Source organism: Scyliorhinus torazame, chromosome 7 (assembly GCF_047496885.1).
Source record: "Scyliorhinus torazame isolate Kashiwa2021f chromosome 7, sScyTor2.1, whole genome shotgun sequence".
NCBI lineage: Eukaryota > Metazoa > Chordata > Chondrichthyes > Carcharhiniformes > Scyliorhinidae > Scyliorhinus > Scyliorhinus torazame.
In genome coordinates this window covers 86,997,355-87,020,944 of record NC_092713.1, presented here as the reverse complement: position 1 = coordinate 87,020,944, position 23,590 = coordinate 86,997,355, and the positions used below count along the sequence as shown (strand labels likewise).

General features: G+C 46.6%; 1 protein-coding gene across 3 annotated transcripts in view; it reads right to left on the bottom strand.

Moving 5' to 3' along the window:
- Window positions 1–23,590, bottom strand: part of LOC140426354 (uncharacterized) — a 160,338-nt gene that overhangs the window by 31,919 nt on the left and 104,829 nt on the right. For 2 of the 3 annotated variants that reach the window (XM_072511014.1, XM_072511012.1), the window contains exons 12-15: window positions 20,956–20,984; window positions 12,275–12,323; window positions 8,874–8,990; window positions 703–731 (exon numbers count right to left, since the gene is read on the bottom strand). In XM_072511014.1, the coding sequence (XP_072367115.1) occupies window positions 703–731; window positions 8,874–8,990; window positions 12,275–12,323; window positions 20,956–20,984 (224 nt within the window). The remainder of the gene's footprint in view (window positions 1–702; window positions 732–8,873; window positions 8,991–12,274; window positions 12,324–20,955; window positions 20,985–23,590) is intronic. The other variant, XM_072511013.1, reaches the window with a different exon arrangement.

The following is a 23,590-nucleotide window of genomic DNA, read 5'->3' as shown; positions in this document are numbered from 1 at the left end:
CGATGCACAGTGGCAGCAGTGTGCACCATCTACAAGGTGCACTACAGCAACTCAGTGAGGCTCCTTTGACAGCACCTTCCAAACCAGTGACCTCTACCATCTAGAAGGACAAAGGCAGCAGATTCATGAGAGCACCACCACCAGCAAATTCCCCTCCAAGGCACAAACCATCCTGACTTGGAACTATATCGCTTTCCTTCACTGTCACTGGGTCAAAATCCTGGAACTCCCTCCTTAAAAGCACTGCGGGTGCACCAACACCACATGGACTGCAGCAGTTCAAGAAGGTGACTCACCGCCATCTTCTCAAGGGAAATTAGGGATGGGGAATACAAATGCTGGCCTAGCCAACAATGCCCACATCACATGAGAGAATTTTTTAAAAACCAAGAGTCTGCAATGAAAAAATTGGGAGCCAACTTCTATTTCAGATGTAAGAAACAATTACACAAACTTGTTTCACTCTCCAAAGAAGTGAAAGCTGAAATAATTTAGAATGTTTTTGGAAGTACATCTACTTATCGCGCATCAATAACATTACAGGATGTTTTCACTTAAAAATAAATGCCGAGTTATCTATTTTGGGTCAAGTGAGAAGAGCAATTTTCAATTGTATCTCAGTCTTGATGACCATTTGCACTTCAAATAAATTCAATAATGCCGAAGACAAATTCCAACCAGGTCAGTAAAATAACTACTTACATGAAGTGGATTGTGATCTTGAATTTGCACTGTGGAAATATGAAATGGATAAATCATTTGAGAAATAAACAACTCATTTCAAACTAAGCATCATTCGCAGCACTTGCCCCAAAGCAGATGGACTCCCCGAGTCATGGCAGCCTCCTGGCCATGTCTGAACCACATACCTCGATAGACAGGTTTTTCATTGAGTTAGAGTACATGTGGAGAGGAGATAATGCCAGCGGGAGACACAAGGGGCGCGATTCTCCACTCCCACGCCGGTTGGGAGAATCACCTGGGCCGCCAAAATATCCAGGGACGCCGGTCCGACGCCCTCCCGCGATTCTCCCAAGCGGCGGGAATGGCCCGGTTGAGTTTCGCGGGCCGCAGGCCGGAGAATCGCCGGAGACACCGAAAATGGCGATTCTCCGGCATCCCCGCTATTCTGAGGCCCGGATGGGCCGAGCGGCCAGGCCAAAACGGCGGGTTCCCCCCGGCGCCGTCCACACCTGGTCGCCGCAGTCGTGGGCGGTGCGTGAACGCTGGGGGGGGTGGCCTGTGGGGGGGGGGGGGGGGAGGGGGGATCCTGCACCGGGCTTCACCTGGAATGTGGGGTGGCCCGCGATCGGTGCCCACCGATTGTCGGGCCGTCCTCTCTGAAGGAGGACCTCCTTCCCTCCGCGGCCCCGCAAGATCCGTCCCCATCTTCTTGCGGGGCGGACGGCAACCACACATGCACGGGTTGGCGCCGGCCAACCCACGCATGCGCGGATGACGTCCGTTATGCGGCGTCGGCCGCGTCATCTATGCGGCGCCGCTTTTACGCGGGCGACAAGGCCTGGCGCGTGTAGATGACGCGGCCCCGATACTGGCCCATTGTCAGGGCCTGAATCGGTTGGGACCGGGGCCGTTCCGCGCCGTCGAGGTTACGACGGCGCGGCCACTTCGGCGTGGGAGTGGAGAATCCCGCCAAAGGAGTAGTTGAGAATTTGGTTCAGGTGGTAAGCAAGTTTAAATTTAGATTAAGAGTCAGGCTCTGACATTAAACTTTCAACCTTCAAGAGAGTTAAAATAGTCTTGTTGAGCACGGTGTTGCCCGGCAGTTAGCTGTCAATCAGCTGGTTCAATATGTGTTAATGTAACAGAAAGCGAAGCTTGCTAGTGACTCATCAGAGGTTCTATATAAACAGACAGGGTTTTTTAAAACTGCATGGAGCAATGGGATGCACGGAGGGGAGACTATATCAGAGTGAGACATAAACAGCGAGTTGTTGCAAATGTTGTTCAGGTGGGAGTTCAGTTCAGGGGATCAAGGTGGTGCTCAATCTTCTACTTTAAAAAATATAAAAGTCCCAGTTGGGTGAGTTTTCATCCTTTGTCTCCAAGCTAGGTGAATATACCTTTCTATGTGTGTGAATTATTAACTAATTGGCTAATTAAATAAATAGCTGGACAGAAACGGGAGGGTTGGTGGAGTGTCATAACTGCAACATGTGGGAATCTGGAGAATGCACTGTAATCCCGGACAACTATATCGATAGTGGATGTCTGCAGTTTGGGGAACTTCGGCTCTGAGTTGCGGAGCTGGATTTTGAGTTGCGGACATTATGGGACATCAGGGAGCTTATGCGATTGCATGTATGGGAAATATGCAAGTTGTAATGGAGGAGCCTCAGCCCCTGACTTGCCCAACAGATATGATGAGTTTCCTACCCGTGCGGATGAGGAGAAGGACTGTAAGGTGGATGAGCAAACTGACAGTGGCACCATCGTGGATGCAATTAAAGTGGGAGAGAGCAGAGAGGCATTTGACAGTGACAGGAGACAGTATAGTCAGGAGAAGAGATATTGATCTTTGCAGCTATGACCAGGAGTTCCAAAGATTGAGTTGCCTGCCCAATGCCAGGATTAAGGACATCTCCTCATGGCTGGAAAGGAATTGAGTGGGAGGGGAAGGACTGAGTTGTCATAGAATCCCGAGAGTGCAGAAGGGGGCCATTCTAGTCTGCACCGACCCTCTGAAACAGCACTCCACCAGGGCCCAATCCCCCACCCTGTCCCCGCAACCCCACCTAGGGACAATATAACAGCCAATCCACCTAATTTGCACATCTTTGGACTGTGGAAGGAAACCGGAGCACCTGGAGAAATCCCACACAGACACAGGAAGAAGGTGCAAACTCCACACAGTCACCTAAGGTCGGAATCGAACCCGGGTTCCTGGTGCTGTGAGGCAGCAGTGCTAACCACTGTGACACCCCAGAATCATGTCATAATCCACATGAGAATAAAATGAAAATGGCATAGGCAGAACTAGGAATGATGTTCTGCTGAGAGAATTTGAGGGGTTTGGGTCCACATTAAAACACATAATATCAAAAGGTAATTATTTGTGGAGTTTTACCTGGGCCATGTGCCAATTGGTGTGGGGTCAAGACGTATGGCTCAAAGGTTGGGTTAGAAGAAGGGATTTTGGTTCATGAGGTACTAGCATCAGTACTGAAGGAAGAGCTATTTCATAGTGATGGGGTCCATTTGAACTGGGCTGGGACCAGGCTTTAAACTAACAGAGGGCAGTAGCGAGGGTTGGGTTGAAAGGAGATTTAGAAATCCAGAGTGAAATGTCGACACATCAAGTGGGAGGAATCAAGAGGAATGTGGTAGTGAGAAGAGACAGAGGACTGGATTCTCCGTTCCTGAGGCTAAGTGTTGACGCTGGGGCAGGATTTGTGGACTTTCACGACAGCAAAACTGGTGCTGACCCTGGACCGATTCAGCAACTGTGTAGGGGCTAGCACCGATGCAACGTAAAACACAATCAATTCCAATGAAAAACGGTGCAGGATTCGCCAGGTCCATGATTGACACTTGGGAGGCTGAGACGCTGCAGCCACATATACACATTACAATCCCCACACACCCTCATCTCAGTCAACAGGATTGCACGGGTTGTGCTGAAGCACGGCCATACAGCTAGGTCAGGCCCGCTAATGGTATGCAAACGGTGTTTACTATATGTGCTTTCCGGAATGCACTAACGCCGTTGTCGAGGTGACGGAGAATTGCGATTTAATGTCAAATCAGCGCCCACCGCGATTTTGGCGTCGGAACCTATTCTGCGCCCAATCGAGTTTTCCAAATTCGGTGTCAGCCAACAGAGAATCCTGTCCAATATTTTTTGGGGCATGTGTATTTATTGCCCATTTCTAATTTCCCTGAACTGAGTGGCTTGCTAGCCAAATTAAAATCAACCACATTATTGCAGTTGAAGTCACAAATAGGCCAGACCAGGTAAGGATGGAAGATTTCCTTCTCGAAAGGGCATTAGTAAACTAGATGGGTTTTGATAATGGTTGGGCGGCACGGTGGTGCAGTGGTTAACACTGATGCCTCACGGCACTGAGGACCCGGGTCACTATCCGTGTGGAGTTTGCACATTCTACCTGTGACTGAGTGGGTCTCACCCCCACAACTGAAAGATATACAAAGTAGGTGGATTGATCACGCTAAATTGCCCCTTAATTGGAGTGGAGGGAGGGATCAGTCCGGGAGGGGGATGGTTCCCAGCAAAGTGCAACTGCTCAGAGAAAGTCAGCACTTCTGGGCAATTGCTGGGTGAACTCTTTTGTGTAGCAAACTTGCGAGGGGGATTCCCCAGCGCATGCTGGGGAACCAGGAGGTTATGGGCTATTGTGAGATTGACTAGAGATAGAACAGTCTTAGATATAGTATTGTGCGATGGACAAGGATCAAATACTAGTGTAAAAGATCCACAGGTGATCATATCACCATTGAATTCCACATCAAGTTTGAAAGGACACAATCCAGTCTCTGATAAGGATCCTAAGCAAAACCAATTACATGGGTATGAGGGGAGAACTGGCTACGATTAATTATGTAAATAGACTAAGATACATGGAGGTAAATGAATGGTGGGAACCATTTAAAGGAACAATCCAAAATGTTTAACAAAAATACATTCCGTTGAAAAACAGAAACTCAGCAAGAAAAATTCATCTGTGTTTCACTCAGGAAGTTAAGGACAGTAATAGATTCAAAGAGGCTTTCAATGGTGTAAAAAAAGGTATTAAGTCTAAGAATTGGGACTGTTTTAGAAATCTGCTAGGCCACCAAAACGTAGATAAAAAGCAAAAAAATGTAATGCAGCCAGAAATATAAAAATAGATTGTAAAAGCTTTTAGAAGAATAAAAAAAGGAGAGAGTAGGTAAAGGTCATTTAGAATAAGAGACATGATAAATTATCATGGTGAATGAGGAAACGCCAGATGCATTGAACAAATATTTTGTCTGTCTTCACAGTAGAAGACACACATTTCATACCAGAAATTGTGGTAACCGAGGGGCTAAAATGGAAGGAAATGAATATCAGCTGAAAAAAGGTATTGGAGAAACTGACGGGACTGAAATTTGACACATCCTCTGGCTCCTACACCCTCTTGAGATTCTAAAAAATATAACTGTAGAGCTAATGGATGTTCTAGCTATGATTTCCAAATTGCCTTAGATTCAGGAACAGAACCTGTTGAAAGTTGACGAATGTTGCACTGCTTTTCAAGAATGGAGGGAGAGAGAAAACAATGCCAGCGGTCTAGCATCAGTTGTTGGGAAAAGACAACGGGTGAGATCTACCGGGCGCATTGCGCCCAAAAAGCAGAGCGGTGGGGTGGGTAGATGTCAGGAGATCCCACTTCCGGGACCTACCCAGCTCGCCGTTCTTCACGTGATCAAATGCAATCTCACAAGACATTGCAATGTGAATCCCATCCATTGTGGGCGCAATCACTTTCTGGCAAATCTGCATTTTATAGTGAGACAGCTAGTCATGGGGGTCTCCCAGGATCGGAGTCCCCCATTCGCATGCCCTTTGGGCAGGGTGGCACCCTGGCATTGGTGTCACCCGAGCACCATGGCACTGCCAGCATGGCACTGCCTAGGTGCCCAGATGGCACTGCTAGCTGGCAGGGTTACTGCCAGGGTGCAAAACAGGCATTTTTCACACGGCGGGGATTGGACCTGAGGATTCCCTGTGGGGGAACCGAGGTGGGGTCACGTCAGGGGGCTGAAAGATCGGAACGCCATTTCTCTCCTTTCAGTGAGGAGTTTCAGCGAGTGGAGCTCCTCAGTGCAGAAAACGGGACTAAGTGCAGCCGCGCATTTCCCGCTGAGGCCCCCGATCTATCTGAATAGCTGTTCAATTGTGTGCTGTTTCTCGCTGCCCCGAGTGCCGGGAAACACCCAGTAAATCGCGCTAGGCGACTCTGTTCCCATTTAGGTACACTGCGTCCAATCATTAAGGAAGTCTTAACAATGCATTTAGAAAAGCATAGTATAATTAGAATAAGTCAACATTGTTTTACTGAAGTTAAATCCTATTTGACAAATTATTTGAGGATATAACTAAACAGGGTAGATAAAGGGGAACCAGCAGATGTAGTAGACCTGTACTTCCAAAAGGCATTCGATAAGGTGCCTCACAGAAGATCAATGCAAGATGAGGACTCATGGAGTTGGGTGTAATATTTTTGTAGGAACACAAGATAGGCTAATGGTTCGAAAGCAGAAAATGGGCATAAACAGAGCTTTTTCAAGTTAGCAGACAATGAATAGTGGAATGCCACAAGGTTAGTGCTGGAGCCTCAGCTATTTACAATCCATAATTATGACTGAGATGAAGAGAAAGAGGACAATGTATCAACGTTTACTGATGATAACAAGCTAGGTAGGTCAGGAAGCTGAGGCTGCAGAGAGGCATAGACAGGTTAAGTGAGTATGCAGCAAGATGGTAGATGGGAGTATATAAGGTAGGGAAGTGTGAAGTTATTCATTTTGGTCAGAAGAGTAGAAGGGCAGAATTTTTTAAAAAAGTATTTGGGTGCACTCAAACAAGGAACACAAAGTTAGCATGCAGGTGCAGCAAGCTATTAGGAAGGCAAATGGCATGTTGCTCTTTATTGCAAGGGGACTGGGATATTAGAATAAAAAGTCTTGTTTCAATTGAACAGAGTTTTGGTGGGACCATACCTGGAATACTGTGTGCAGTTTTGGTGTTTGCATTTCAGAAAGGATATACTCACAATGTAGTTGGTACATTGAACCTTCACTAGATTAGTCCCTGGAATGTCCGATGATGAGAAGCTGAATAAATTGCATTTATATTCTCTGGAGTTTAAATTGGGATTATAGTCTCTGGAGTTTGAGAGAATGAGAGGCGATCTCATTGAAACCTACAAAATTCCGAAGGGGTTGGAAAGGGCAGGCACTAAAGATGGCTTCCACTGGTCGGTGAGTCTAAAACAGGGAGGCACATTATCAAGATAAGGGGACAATCATGAGGGGAAGAGATGAGGAGAAATTACTTCAAAAGGTTGTGAAATCCTTGGAATTCTATACCCCAGAGGGCTGTGGATGCTCTACAGCTGAATACATTGAAGGAGGAGATAGTTAGACATTTGGTCTCAAAGGGAATTAAGGGATTTGGGGAGCAGTCAGGAAAATTGAGTTGAAGCCCAAGAACAGCCATGATCACATTGAATGGCAGAGCAAGCTTGATGGGCCATACAGTCTACCCCTTCTCCTATTTGTTCTTGAACCAGGGATCATTCCCTTCAGCACCCATCAGCAGCTTCCTGTCGCCCGCAAAATCATCTCCACCTATTGTTCACCCATCCATTCCCACTGGGTGTGTGTGTGGGAGTCTGACCTCGAGCACTGAACTGAGGTCCATTAGGTAAACTCTCTCTTAACCTCATATAGCACAATGACGTTTGCCACGCATCCTCACACTCAATGGCAAGCATTAGTACACAAAAGGATGCTTTTCTCGATCGGTCACATTCAGCTTTAGCACCAATTATTGAGTTTAAATGCAAGTTAAAACTTCTGCACAACCTTAACAACAATTTCAAAAATTAATCATACTGTATCAGAGTGCAAAGTTCCCTTTCCCACCATGTGAACTTTGCTGCCTCTCTGCACAGTGACAATTAAAAGCATTATGGGCAGTTTTACATTGTAGCCTACATCCAGTAGAAATGGGATTGATTAAACCTATTTCCTGCAGGATTGTTTTAACCAGCAGAGTGGGAATACTTTCATACCATTAGAATGAGTTATTTCAGACCCAAATCCCAGAGGTGCAAAGAAATTGTTCTCCAGGATAATGCACTACTCGATTTGTTTAAAAAATTAACATGGAACATATCCCCAAAGCATCCACTTCAAATTTATTCTACCCATTAGTTTGCCCTTGACAAATTCCAATAGAAAAACTTTCAGTTATTAACTAGAAATGATGATTAAAAACGCTTGTGCTCTAATTATCTTTTTTAAAAAAATGAAATACTGTTAGAAACATTAGGAATGCTTTCTGCTGATGGTCTCAGGAGTTCATTCAAGAGAATTGTGTAAAGTCAAATTTGAAATGTCACAATTATTTACGAGGAATTTCAATTATCCAGTAATTAGACACAGTAAACAATTCTGAGGGAAAAATTTGTTCAGGGGAGCCATTTGATACAGAATGTGTTAAGTAGAGTGTCAGGCTAAGGTCAGATCTGCCAACTATCTAAAATACGCTAGAAAAAGACAACTGGGAAATTGTGCTGCAAGAAGAAATTGTTGGTACGAAATGACTGTTTTTCTCTTTTGTATGGATTGAGAGATTAGGCAGAGGAACAGAGAAGGTTCCTCCATTCAAGTCCTCCACTATCAGCACACAGTAGTGTGCACCATCTACAAGATGCACTACAGCAATTTGCAAAGGCTTCCAAGCACCTCCTAAACCTGCAACCTCAATGACCTTAGAAGGACAAGGCAGGAGATTCATGGAAACCAATATCAACCCCATTCTCTCAAAGGCAAACACTGTCCTGTCTTGGAAGTATGCCATCATTCCTTCGTAGTAGCTGGGTCAAAATCTTTGAACACTTTTACTAACAGCACCGTGGAGGTAACTTCACCACATGAAATGCAGTGGTTCAAGGTGGCATTTCACCACCAACTTCTCAAGGGAACAAGAGATGCAAGTTCCCATAATGAGAGTGAATTAAACTGAAGCAGAGGTGAAAAATACAATAGAGAAAATTTAAAAAATATATAAACTGGGTGAGATAAAGCAAATATAGATTGAGAAAATGAGACAGCTCATAAAAAGCTTCCATTATAAATACCTGAGGTGGTCTTGTGCCTTTTCTTTTCTCATTTTGACCCTCTTCTCTCTTTCTCCATCACCAATTTCCTTCTTGAACAGCTTTCCCAATTCTTTCATTCGATCTTTTTTAAGAGCCCTGAATAAATGTGAGGAATATTAACATAGAGCTATATTTATATTCTCGGAGGAAAATGCCTTTTAGCTATGAACAGGAATACGAGTGTTTAGAAATATATCAGATTATAACAACTGTGCCCAATCTTGTCCATGCACATGGTCCACACATATACACTTTTTAACATGAATCATTAAAAAGCAATCCCAAGCAAAGGATAATGCTTATCCCCCTATCTGTGGGGCTAAGGTAGGACATGACAACCTAACGTTTTCCTTACTGAAACACAGAAAATAAGAGCAGGAGGAGGATGCTATTCGGCTCTTCGGGCCTGCTCCACCATGCATTATGATCATGGATGATCATCCAACTTAATAGCCTAGTCCCACCTCCCCACTCCCCAAAACCTTTGATCCCCTTCGCCCAAGTGCTATATTTTTTTTTTTAATATAAATTTTGAGTGCCAATTATTTTTTTCCAATTAAGGCGCAATTTAACGTGGCCAATCCATCTACCCTGCACATCTTTGGTTTGTGGGGGTGAGACCCACGCAGGCACGGGGAGAATGGGCGAACCCCACATGGACAGTGACGTGGGGCCGGGATCAAACACGGTACCTTAGCACCGTGAGGCAGCAGGGCTAACCGCTGCACCACCATGCTGCCCCATATCTTTTTTCGAAATAAATTTAAAGTAACCAATTATGTTTTTCAATTAAGGGACAGTTTAGCGTGGCCAATCCACATACCCTGCACATCTTTGGATTGTGGGGGTGAGACCCACGCAGACATGGGGAGAATGTGCAAACTCACATGGGCAGTGACCCAGCGCCGGGGTTGAACCCGGGTCCTCTGCACCATGAGACAGCAGTGCTAACCACTGCACCAACGTACTGCCCCTCCAAGTGCTATATCTAACTGTGTCTTGAAAACGTACAAGTTTTGGCCTCAACTACTTTCTGTGGTAATGAATTCCAAAGGCTCACCACTCTGGGTGAAGAATGTTCTCCTCATCTCAGTCCGAAATGTCTAACCCGTATCCTCAGGCTGTGACCCCTGATTCTGAACACTCCCACCAGCGGGAACATTATTCTTACAGCTAAATAAGCTAGCTCAGTGCCAGGAGGGATTCAAGCTCAGACTACAGAACTTCATCACACAAAGGAGAAAGTATTTGGCCCAATTTCTAATTCATGTTGAGCTAGCTGATCTTAACTGGGTGGCATTAGGGTGCTACTAGGCTCAGTGGCCGAGGCTTGAGGGGGCGGGGGAAACAATCAACCAATCACTCATGTCATGTGAGAGTGTTCCTTTAAGAAAGGGACACTTGGGGCAGCACGGTAGCATAGTGGTTAGCACAATTGCTTCACAGCTCCAGGGTCCCAGGTTCAATTCTCGGCTTGGGTCACTGTCTCTGCGGAGTCTGCACGTTCTCCCTGTGTGTGCGTGGGTTTCCTCCGGTGCTCCGGTTTCCTCCCACAGTCCAAAGATGCGCAGGTTAGGTGAATTGGCCATGCTAAATTGCCCTTAGTGTCCAAGATTGCCCTTTGTGTCGGGTGGGATTACTGGATTATGGGGATAGGGTGGAGGCTTGGGTTGGGTGCTCTTTCCAAGAGTTGGTGCAGACTCGATGGGCCGCATGGCCCCCTTCTGCACTGTAAATTCTTTGAAATGTTTTTGCCTTATCACATGATTTTAGTGATGTCATTTTGTGGGTGGTGCTGGGCTGTGGCACTGAGTTTTACTTTCGCTTTGGTTTGGGGCTGGTTTGTGGCTCTGGGTTTTTGCTTTCGTTTTCACATTTGGCTGCTGTACTCAGACAGAGACGCATCTTGGAGTGTCTTTCTATCTTTATTTTAAAAGCTGTTTGCAGACTGCTTGATAACTTGAAATGAGATAATTGCTTTCTGGAAGGAATTCAAACCTACTGTTTTGGAAAGGAAACAAGTGTATCAATGCCAGGTCTTGAGTGCTGTGTGCTGGGCCACACCTTTTATAAGGGGTTTATGGTTTATGGGATGTTGTTATTAAATTGGAACAGTAAAGGGGGAATTCATTAAGGGTTATACATAGATTACTGTAGCTGTGTGGGGTATTTATGTTTGTAGTTGATAAAAATACTGACTGTGTGTGTTTATAAAAATGTTAACTAAATTTGTAGAATAAAGCTTGTTTTTGATTAAAAGTGCCTAAGACCTCTGCTGAATAACACCTGAAAGGCAGGCCCTTGTGCTCATCGTGACCTAGATCAATAAACTGTTGTAGGTCAGGTGAAATTCATGGTGTACAAGTTTTCTAAACCCTAGCCCATAACACTCAGGACATGAAATTGCAATGACTAACAAGAGACCATTGCTGGAAAGTGAAAATAGATGCAGCATAGATAAGATGGAGTTCAGGTGGGATAATATTGCCTTCACCTCCTTCAGCACAGATAAGACCAAAAACATTCATTGTGCAAAACTATACAATAAATAATGGTCAATGTGTGACATTCTGAACAGTGAGCCAGTGATTTCAGGAAGGGAAGAAATAATACAAATACTGCCAGCCTGAAATAAAACATAAATTTAAGTATCATTTAATTCAGATAGAAATCGGGAAATACCCATTAATACAGTGCACAAACTTGTATGTAGATTGCACAAACTTGTATGAAGTTGCATTCAGACCAGACAAAAGACCCATGTTTGATCCTCAACCTTTTCTTGATATTATAATTGATCTCGCAGCATATCACAAGCACTTGTGGAGGTTAAGCCCCATAAGACATGGAATGCCTACTGCCTAGTATTGATCCTTTCCATTGCTTAACAGATAGTATGTATTGAAACAGTGTGGCAAGCACTGATAAGCCTTTGCAATCCATGATTCCTCCCCACTAAGTCATGGTAATTATTTTACATACATCAGCGAATGAAAGGCTAAGCGAAGCCTGAAAAGGCATCCAATTAATTGAACTATTCAACCAGCGCCACAGTCCACAAAGGACAAAAATTAGCTAGGGTTCTCTTTCCTGGTCATCATCCATAGCTCCTACTATAATGATGAAACTGTTGGGAGAGAGCGAGATAAGCATCGGTTATGATGCTCAAGTTAAAATGGCTTACAAATATTTTGTATAAATCTTTTAAATTTTTTCAGAAGAAATTAATGCTCAAGATGCTTTTCCATGGATGAAGCAGTGCTCCTCCATAAAGCTGATAACTTCAACGTGGACATTTTCGGTGGCAGCACTCAATCTTTATACCGAGTGCGTCTGCGATCCAAATCAATGGAGAAATAAAGTAAATGTAAAATGCTTACTCAGAGCTACTTGTTTCTACATCATCATACACTTGCTCATGTAATGTCTCTGAAACAAAAATGATACATACAATAAGTCTGATAGGAAAAGAGATTGAATAACAGAATATGTACAGCTGCAAACAGTAAACCACATTCAGCTGATGTACAAGGAGAGTCTAAAGAGAGTTCAATCCCTGTGGACCAATGGGAAGAAATTATCACTAAAAAGATAATGAACTGACTTCCGGGTGCGGCGATGACCAGCTAGGTCGCACGTTTTGGCAGCTCCCGTTGGAACGGACTTTTGGGCTCTTGATAGGAGCCCCAACGGCAATTTAAACGGCAAAACCACTGTGCGGTAAACCAGAAGGGAATCCCCCCCGGACACGCATGGAAAAGGGAGGGGATAGCGGCCGGATTGCGGAGGATCCTCTGGAGCAGCGGCAAGGAAGGGAAGCTCAAAGCAAGATGGCGTCGGAAAGTGGCCGTTTGTTATGAGGCCCGGAGCAACAAGAGTTCCTGCGGCGCTGTGTGGAAGAGCTGAAGAAGGAGTTGAAGAAGGAGCTGTTGGCCCCGATATTGCAGGCGATTGAAGGACTAAAGGAGGAGCAGACGACCCAAGAGCTGGAGCGTCGGGTCGTGAAGGCAAAGACTGCTGAAAACGAGGATGAAATACAGGGCCTGGTGGTGAAGGCAGAAACGCACGACGCACAGCACAAAAGGTGTGTGGAGAGGTTGGAAGCACTGGAGAATAACTCGAGGAGGAAGAATTTAAGAATCCTGGGTCTTCCCGAAGGCGCAGAAGGGGCGGACGTCGGGACATATGTGAGCACGATGCTTCACTCGCTAATGGGATCGGAGGCCCCGACGGGCCCTTTGGAGGTGGAGGGAGCTTATTGAGTTCAGGTGCGAAGGCCAAAGGCTGGAGAAATACCTCGAGCTATAGTGGTGAGGTTTCTTCGCTACAATGACAGAGAGATGGTTCTCAGATGGGCGAAGAAAACTCGGAGCTGTAGGTGGGAGAACGCGGTGATCCGCGTACACCAGGATTGGAGTGCGGAGGTGGCGAGAAGGAGGGCAAGTTTCAATTGGGCTAAGGCGGTGCTTCACAAAAAGAAGGTCCAGTTTCGAATGTTGCAACCGGCGAGATTGTGGGTCACACACCATGGGAAGCACCACTACTTTGACACGGCAGAAGAGGCGTGGACATTCATTGTGGACGAGAAGTTGGAATAGTCTGGTGAGAGAAAGAGCTTTTGCGACAAAGTGGTGGGATGATTATGGAAGGGGAAGGGGGGGGGGGGGGGGATGATTTTTCAATTTGTTAATTTTGTGATCCTGTAACTTTTCTCTCTTCCCCATGTTGGGGGGGGGGGGGGCATGAGGAACTGTGGGCGCTGGCCATTAGGGGCGGGGCCGAGTGGGAAACGCGGGCTTTGTTCCCGCGCCATGGTAATTATGGCAGGAACAGGGACGCAGGAAGGAGGGGGCCCCGCACAGTGGGAGCTGAGGACAAGTGGGGAAGTCGAGGTCAGCCAGAGTTTGCTGACTTCTGGGAGCAACATGGGGGGTGCAACTATGCTAGAGGGGGATCTAGCGGGGGGGGGGGGTTAACTGGGTTGCTGCAGCTAAGGAGAAGGGGGAGCTGTTATGGGATGGGGTGGTCGAGGCGGGAGGGCACCGTCGGGGGGATATACGGGTACGTGGGAACCGGGTGAGGAGCTGGGTTAAAAAAAGCGGATGGCTAGTCGACATGGGGGGGGGGGGGGGGGGGGGGGTGGTAAAGAGCCCCCCAACCCGGCTTATCACATGGAACGTGAGAGGGCTGAACGGGCCGATTAAAAGGGCACAGGTACTCGCACACCTAAAGAAATTAAAGGCAGATGTGGTTATGTTGCAGGAAACGCATCTAAAACTGACAGATCAGGTCAGACTACGTAAAGGATGGGTGGGACAGGTGTTTCATTCGGGTTTAGATGCGAAGAATAGGGGGGTGGCTATCTTAGTGGGGAAACGGGTACTGTTTGAGGCAAAGACCATAGTGGCGGATAGTGGGGGTAGATATGTGATGGTGAGTGGCAGATTGCAAGGGGAGGCGGTGGTTCTGGTGAACGTATATGTTCTGAATTGGGATGATGCAAATTTTATGAGGCGTATGTTGGGACGTATCCCGGACCTGGAGGCGGGAAAGTTGGTAATGGGGGGAGACTTCAATACGGTGCTTGATCCAGGGCTGGACCGATCAAGGTCCAGGACCGGGAGGAGGCCGGCAGCGGCCAGGGTGCTCAAGGACTTCATGGAGCAGATGGGAGGGGTAGACTCCTGGAGATTTAGTAGGCCTAGGAGTAAGGAGTTCTCATTTTTCTCCCATGTTCACAAAGTATACTCACGGATAGACTTTTTTGTCTTGGGAAGGGCACTGATTCCGAAGGTGACAGGGACGGAATATACGGCCATAGCCATTTCGGACCACGCTCCACATTGGGTAGATCTGGAGGTAGGAGAGGAAAAAGAACAGCACCCACTCTGGAGAATGGATATGGGCTTATTGGCAGATGAGGGGGTATGTTTAAGGGTGAGGGGGTGTATTGAAAGGTACTTGGAGCTTAATGACAATGGAGAGGTTCAGGTGGGAGTGGTCTGGGAGGCGTTGAAGGCGGTGGTAGAGGGGATCTGATATCCATAAGGGCACATAAAGGGAAGCAAGAGGGTAAAGAAAGGGAGCGATTGTTGAAAGAACTTTTGAGGGTGGACAGGCAATATGCAGAGGCACCGGAGGAGGGACTGTACAGGGAAAGACAAAGGTTACATGTGGAATTTGACCTGCTGACCACGGGTAAGGCAGAGGCACAGTGGAGGAGGGCACAGGGTGTACAGTATGAGTATGGAGAGAAGGCAAGTCGGCTACTGGCCCACCAATTGAGGAAGAGGGGAGCAGAGAGGGAGATAGGTGGGGTGAGAGATGAGGAGGGAGAGATGGAACGGGGAGCGGAGAGAGTGAACGGGGTGTTCAAGGCATTCTATGAGAGGTTATATAAGGCTCAGCCCCCGGAAGGGAAGGAGGGAATGAGATGTTTCCTGGATCAGCTGGAATTCCCGAAGGTGGAGGAGCAGGAGAGGGCGGGACTGGGAGCACAGATTGAGATGGAGGAGGTGGTAAAAGGGATTGGGAGCATGCAGGTGGGAAAGGCCCCGGGACCGGACGGATTCCCGGTGGAATTTTACAGGAAATATATGGACCTACTGGCCCCGCTTTTGACGAGAACCTTTAATGAGGCCAGGGAAAGGGGGCAGTTGCCCCCAACTATGTCGGAGGCGACGATATCGCTCCTTTTGAAGAAGGAAAAAGACCCGCTGCAGTGTGGGTCCTACAGGTCCATTTCCCTTTTAAATGTAGATGCTAAGCTCCTGGCCAAGGTGATGGCGACGAGGATAGAGGACTGTGTCCCGGGGGTGGTCCACGAGGATCAAACTGTGTTCGTTAAGGGGAGACAGCTGAACACGAACATACGGAGGTTGCTAGGGGTAATGATGATGCCCCCACCAGAGGGGGAGGCGGAGATAGTGGTGGCGATGGATGCCGAGAAAGCATTCGACAGAGTGGAGTGGGATTATCTGTGGGAGGTGCTGAGGAGGTTTGGTTTTGGAGAAGGGTTCATTGGATGGGTACAGCTGCTGTATAGGGCCCCGGTGGCGAGTGTGGTCATGAACAGGCAGAGGTCTGACTACTTCCATCTTCATAGAGGGACGAGGCAGGGGTGTCCCCTGTCTCCGTTACTGTTTGCATTGGCGATTGAGCCCCTGGCCATAGCACTGAGGGGCTCCAGGAAGTGGAGGGGAGTACTCAGGGGAGGAGAAGAACACCGGGTATCTCTGTATGCAGATGATTTATTGCTGTATGTTGCGGACCCAGTGGAGGGGATGCCTGAGATAATGCAGACACTCAGCGAGTTTGGGGAATTTTCGGGGTACAAATTGAATATGGGGAAGAGTGAGTTGTTTGTGGTGCATCCGGGGGAACAGAGCAGGGGAATAGATGAGTTACCACTGAGGAAGGTAACAAGAGATTTCCGGTACTTAGGGATTCAGATAGCCAGGAGTTGGGGAACCTTACATAGGCTTAATTTAACAAGATTGGTGGAACAGATGGAGGAGGATTTTAAGAGATGGGACATGGTGCCCCTGTCACTGGTGGGTAGGGTGCAGGCGGTCAAAATGGTAGTCCTCCAGAGATTCCTTTTTGTGTTTCAGTGCCTTCCGGTGATGGTTACGAAGGCTTTTTTCAAGAAAATTGAGAAAAGTGTCATGAGTTTTGTGTGGGCCGGGAAGACCCCGAGAGTGAGGAGGGGGGTTCTTGCAGCGTAGCAGGGATAGGGGGGGGGGGGCTGGCACTACCGAGCCTAAGTGAATACTACTGGGCCGCCAATATCTCAATGGTGTGTAAGTGGATGGGAGAAGGGGAGGGAGCGACGTGGAAGAGATTGGAGATGGCGTCCTGCAAAGGAACCAGCCTACAAGCACTGGTGACGGCGCCGTTGCCGTTCTCCCCGAAGAAATACACAAGTCCAGTGGTGGTGGCAACGTTAAAAATTTGGGGGCAGTGGAGGCGACATAGGGGAAGGACGGGAGCCTCGGTGCGGTTTCCGATAAGAAATAATCATAGGTTTGTCCCGGGGAGAATAGATGGGGGATTCGGAGCATGGCAGAGAGCTGGGGCTGTGCAACTGAGGGATCTGTTCGTAGACGGGACGTTTGCGAGTCTGGGAGCGCTGATGGAAAAATATGGGTTGCCCCAAGGGAATGCATTTTGGTACATGCAACTGAGGGCATTTGCGAGGCAACAGGTGAGGGAATTCCCGCAGCTCCCGATGCAGGAGATTCAAGATAGAGTGATCTCAGGAACATGGGTGGGGATGGTAGGGTGTCGGGTATATACAGGGAAATGAGGGACGAGGGGGAGATCATGGTGGATGAGCTGAAGGGGAAATGGGAAGAAGAGCTGGGGGAAGAGATTGAGGAGGGGCTGTGGGCTGATGCCCTACGTAGGGTAAACTCGTCGTCCTCGTGCGCCAGGCTAAGCCTGATACAATTCAGGTTTTGCACAGGGCGAATATGACCGGAGCAAGGCTCAGTAAATTTTTCGGGGTAGAGGCTAGGTGTGGGAGATGCTCGAGAGGCCCAGCAAACCACACCCACATGTTTTGGTCATGCCCGGCACTGCAGGGGTTCTGGGTGGGGGTGGCAAAGGTGCTTTCGAAGGTGGTGGGGGTCCGGGTCGAGCCAGGCTGGGGGTTGGCTATATTCGGGGTTGCAGAAGAGCCGGGGGTGCAGGAGGCGAAAGAGGCTGATGTCTTGGCCTTTGCGTCCCTAGTAGCCCGGCGAAGGATATTGCTTACGTGGAAGGAAGCCAAACCCCCTGGCGTGGAGACCTGGATAAATGACATGGCAGGGTTTATAAAACTAGAACGGATAAAATTCGCACTAAGGGGTTCGGCTCAAGGGGTCACCAGGCGGTGGCGACCGTTCATTAACTACCTCGCAGAACGATAAAGGAAATGGGAAGGTGACAGCAGCAACCCAGGGGGGAGGGGGCTCGGGTGGGTCCTCAGGGGTGTTTTTGTATAGACAGTTGTACTTGGATATGTATATTGGATTGATCTGGAGAGTTATTATTTTTGCTATGGCAGTTGCCATTTAGTTTATATATTATTTATTTATTTGTTAAAACGGTCACTGTTATTTATATTGTTTTATTGTTGTAAAAATGAAAACCTTTGTATTGTTTTGTTTGGCCGAAAAATTTGAATAAAATATATTTTTAAAAAAAGATAATGAACTCAATATCAACATCAAATCTGACATTAGATTTTGCACATTTACACTCATTTGTTTTATCATCCGGAAACACAGCATTAGTTTCCACGTGTCCTGATGACTAGCGTTGTTACTTCATCACCACTTTTCTCGACCACTCCACTGCCACTAAATTGTTAAAGCTACTTGTTCAACATTCAGTAGAACATAATAATCACAATCTTTATTGTCACAAGTAGGCTTACAGTAACACTGCAATGCTGTTACTGTGAAAAGTCCCTAGTCGCCACATTCCGGCCCGTGTTCGGGTACACAGAGGGAGAATGCCAATGTCCAAATTACCTAACAGCAGCACATCTTTTGGGACTTGTGGGAGGAAACCGGAGCACCCGGAGGAAACCCAAGCAGACACGGGGAGAACGTGCAGACTCCGCACAGACTGTGATCCAAGCCGGGAATTGAGCCTGGGATCCTGGCGCTGTGAAGCAACAGTGCTAATCTGCACTGTGTGTTCTATGTTCTAACCCCTGTAATACTGGATAAGTAGGCACTTTCTCTTACTAAATATTGGAAAGACCAAAGCCATCGTCAGTGCCAGAAACTTTTGTCTCTAGCCATCGACTATCCTTCTTTCAGGCAATGGTCAGATGTTGAATCTGCGCCATCACTCAGGTCACATAAATCCAATGACATTACATCGCCCGGCTTTGCTCCTGCATCAATTCCTCTGCTGCTGAAACCCTCATCCGGGCTCTGGATGTTACTATTCTAACACACTCTAACTGACCTTCCACATGCTTCATAAACTTGAGGTCATCCAACATGCTGCTGCCCATGTCCTAACTTGCAACAAGTCTCATTCACCTATCATCCCTGTACTCGCTGACCAACACTGGCTTTTAACCCCTCAAAGTATCTGCACTCCTTCCAATCGGCCTCTTTGTGTCAAAATCCTTCAAATGCCTCTCTACTCTCTTTCCTCCTTTAAAACCTACATCGATTCCAATTATCCCCTTGTGGTCACATTTTGGGCGATAATGCTCCTGTGAACTGCCAAAGGATGTTTTACAATATTGAAGGGCGCTATAAACACAAGTTATTATTGTTGCATTTTAACATAAAAGGCTGGCAGAATTTTACAATCTTGATCAATTAACAAAGTTTTCAAAATTCAATTCAAGAGAAGAGTTATTTAATTTTGCAAGGTTTACCCAAGGAAATACAGGCTAAAGATATTTTTGCACATGCCAAATTCCAGATCCAGAACTTAGTATCATCCCTATTGACTGCAACCTGGCCAGATATGTAGATCAACAAGAGTTTTAAATCTATTGATCCCAGAAGTACCATAACCACATGCATTTAGACAGCATATTTAATGCAGACAGTGGTCCCAAAGCATTTGCAAAGGCATAAGGGAAAGAAGCGATGTTAGATCAAAGGACATATTAGCAGAGATGACCAAAGGTTAATCTATTTAAGGAAGGACAGTGAAGTGGAGAAATTTAAGGTAGGATTTTCAGTGGATGGAGCATAGGAAGTTTAAGATACTGCCGCATAATGTGAGACAGGGGACTACAGGGTGGTGATGATATGCACAAGGCATTGGAGTTAGAGGAACAAAGTTCAAGATGAGAGGTTTACTGCCGGGGGGGGTTACAGGGATAGGGAAAAACAAAGACATAAAGTAAATTAAACGGAAGGAAAATAACGTTTTTAAATTTGATATTTTGAGGTCTGGGAGCCAATGCCGTTTAGAGAGCGCAGGAATGTTGGATGAGTGGATTTCAGTAGATACGTACAGCAGGGTTTTCAATGAATTGAAGTGTATGGGGGAGTGATGTCAAATAAAGACTGTATCTGATTTTGTTTGGTGATAGTTTCAGCATCAGATGTACTGTGTTAGGAGAGAAGTAAGCAGCATTATAGAGGCAGTCTTTGTGACGGATGTGATATTGACAGCCTGGGATGAAACAGGACATTTTAAACCTCCAAATTTAAATAACAAACTATTCATGCTTGTGTTAAATCTCTGCATCAGCTCATCCCTTTGTAGCTTTATAACTTTCTCCAGCCCTAAAACACCGCTGAAAACCTCATTCCTCTTTTGTTTTTATCCAGCTTTTAACTCACCACTTCATGGTTGTGACCCCATCCCTCTTATGACCCATAGAATTTACGGTACAGAAGGAGGCCATTTGGCCCATCGAGTCTGCACCGGCCCTTGGAAAGAGCACCCTACTTAAGCCCCACACCTCCATCCTATCCCCGTTATCCCCACCTAACTTTTTTGGACACCAAGGGCAATTTAGCATGGCCGATCCACCTAACCTGCACATCTTTGGACTGTGGGAGGAAAGCGGAGCACCCGGAGGAAACCCAACACAGACACGGGGAGAACGTGCAGACTCCGCACAGACAGTGGCTGAAGCCGGGAATCGAACCTGGGACCCCGGAGCTGTGAAGCAACTATGCTGACCACTGTGCTACGCCATATTCAGGAACTCCTTCCCTAACCCCTTCACGATTCCATTTCCTCATTCAGCACCTTCCCTTAGAATCCATCTCTTGGACCAAACTTTTGGTTATATCTCCCAATATCGCCTTCCTTGGTTTTATGTCCTTTTTTAATATTCGTTCTTGGTGAAGCACTTTGGACTATTTTTCTACATTAAAAGGAATTACAAGAATGTACGTTGCTGCGGTAAAGTCTTTATTTTGTCTGTTCATCGTTACATTTTTTGGTAACAGTCGTTGCTGGTCTGCCCACCAATGAAAATGGTTAGCTACATTTCAGAGCTGCCCTCCAGTTCAATGATGCTATAGTTAAGGTATGAGATTAAGTGCTTAGAGATGTGTCACTCGACGGATGATTTTGGACTTACCTTCATCAGCAAAATGGTTCTGTGAACTGCTGAAGGTTTTGATTGTGTCAGCCATGGCCAGAATAGAGAGAGAAAAACAAAAGTAAGAAACTGTTCTTTTAATGGTCTTGCATATATTTTCTTTGTTAAGGGTAATTTTTTTTGTAATCTTAAAAAAATCAATGGTAAAACTTAAAATATATTAGTCGCAAGTTGAGAAAAGCCAAACTAACTCAATCTTAATCAAGCTGACATGAAAATCTGTATGGTTCTGCAATAAATTTTAGGGTCTGTGATCACACATTCTTCATATTTAAAAATCAGGAAAAATCTGTATTTTGCAAGTGCGTATAATACTTTCTCCAATTTAAAACGGGCCTTGGCTCCATGAAAATAGGCTTAGCAAACTGCATTTCTTTTGTTTGGAGAAGGACAGCATGCATCACAAACAACAGTGTTTGGGAGCTTCCCCAATCCCCTTGAATTTCTCATCAACTCTCCAGACTCTCCTGAAGGTAACTTCTTGCTCTGGGCACAGGTCCACAGATACCTCTGCTGCAGCCATTCAGGATCACATTTTATTCAATTACAGCAGTCATGAAATCTCAGTTGAAGTCCCACCTTCACCTGACAACATGCACACTCTTATTCCCCACTGGAAACACAAGTAGGTACAAGAGCTGTTTTTTTCCTTCCTCAAGTAGCATTGATTGCATAGCCTTTAGTTCCTATTAGAACATAGAACATAGAAAATACAGCACAGAACAGGCCCTTCGGCCCACGATGTTGTGCCGAACCTTTGTCCTAGATTAATCATAGGTTATCATTGAATTTACAGTGCAGAAGGAGGCCACTCGGCCCTTTGAGTCTGCACCGGCTCTTGGAAAGAGCACCCTACCCAAACTCAACACCTCCACCCAACACCTCGGGCAATTTGGACATAAAGGGCAATTTATCATTGGCCAATTCACCTAACCTGCACATCTTTGGACCGTGGGAGGAAACCGGAGCACCCGGAGGAAACCCACGCAGACACGGGGAGGACGTGCAGACTCCGCACAGACAGTGACCCAAGCCGGAATCGAACCTGGGACCCTGGAGCTGTGAAGCAATTGTGCTATCCACAATGCTACCGTGCTGCCCTTGAGAACAAATAAATCTACACTATATCATTTTACCTTAATCCATGTACCTATCCAATAGCTGCTTGAAGGTCCCTAATGTTCCTGACTCAACTACTTCCACAGGCAGTGCATTCCATGCCCCCACTACTCTCTGGGTAAAGAACCTACCTCTGATATCCCTCCTATATCTTCCACCTTTCACCTTAAATTTATGTCCCCTTGTAATGGTTTGTTCCACCCGGGGAAAAAGTCTCTGACTGTCTACTCTATCTATTCCCCTGATCATCTTATAAACCTCTATCAAGTCGCCCCTCATCCTTCTCCGTTCTAATGAGAAAAGGCCTAGCACCCTCAACCTTTCCTCGTAAGACCTACTCTCCATTCCAGGCAACATCCTGGTAAATCTTCTTTGCACCTTTTCCAAAGCTTCCACATCCTTCCTAAAATGAGGCGACCAAAACTGTACACAATACTCCAAATGTGGCCTTACCAAAGTTTTTTTTAAAAAAATATATATTTTATTGAAATTTTTTTCCGTGAGCAACATTTTTCCCGCTTACAAAACAAGCGAAACGATAACAGTAACAAAACAGAAAATTTTAAACTTTTTAACAATAGTAATAATAGTAGTAATAATATACAAGTAACAAAACCTCGTACTCTATTGACCTATACTCAACTGCCTCCCCCCCCCCCCCCCTGGGTTGCTGCTGCTGGTCATCCGTCTTCCCTCTAACGTTCCCCTAGGTAGTCGAGAAATGGCTGCCACCGCCTGGTGAACCCTTGAGCCGATCCTCTCAGGGCAAACTTTATCTGCTCCAGTTTAATAAACCCCGCCATATCGTTTACCCAGGCCTCCAGTCCGGGGGGTTTCGCCTCCTTCCACATAAGTAGGATCCTGCGCCGGGCTACGAGGGACGCAAAGGCCACGACATCGGCCTCTTTCGCCTCCTGCACTCCCGGCTCTTCCGCAACTCCAAATAGAGCTAACCCCCAGCCTGGTTTGACCCGGGCCTTCACCACCTGCGAAATCACTCCCATCACTCCCTTCCAATACCCTTCCAGTGCCGGGCACGCCCAAAACATATGTGCATGGTTTGCCAGGCTCCCGCCACACCTCCCACATTTGTCCTCCACTCCAAAGAACCTGCTCAATCTTGCCCCCATTATGTGTGCTCTATGTAGCACCTTAAATTGAATCAGGCTAAGCCTGGCGCATGAGGAAGAGGAATTTACTCTGCTTAGGGCATCAGCCCACATACCCTCCTCTATCTCCTTCCCTAATTCTTCTTCCCACTTTCTTTTTAGTTCGCCCACCGACTCCTCCCCCTCTTCCCTCATCTCTCTATAAATCTCTGACACCTTGCCCTCTCCGACCCACACCGCTGAAAGCACCCTGTCCTGTATCCCCTGTGTCGGGAGCCGCGGAAATTCCCTCACCTGTTGTCTAGTAAACGCCCTCACTTGCATATATCTCAAGAAATTCCCCTGGGGTAACTTATACTTTTCCTCCAGTGCTCCCAAGCTCGCAA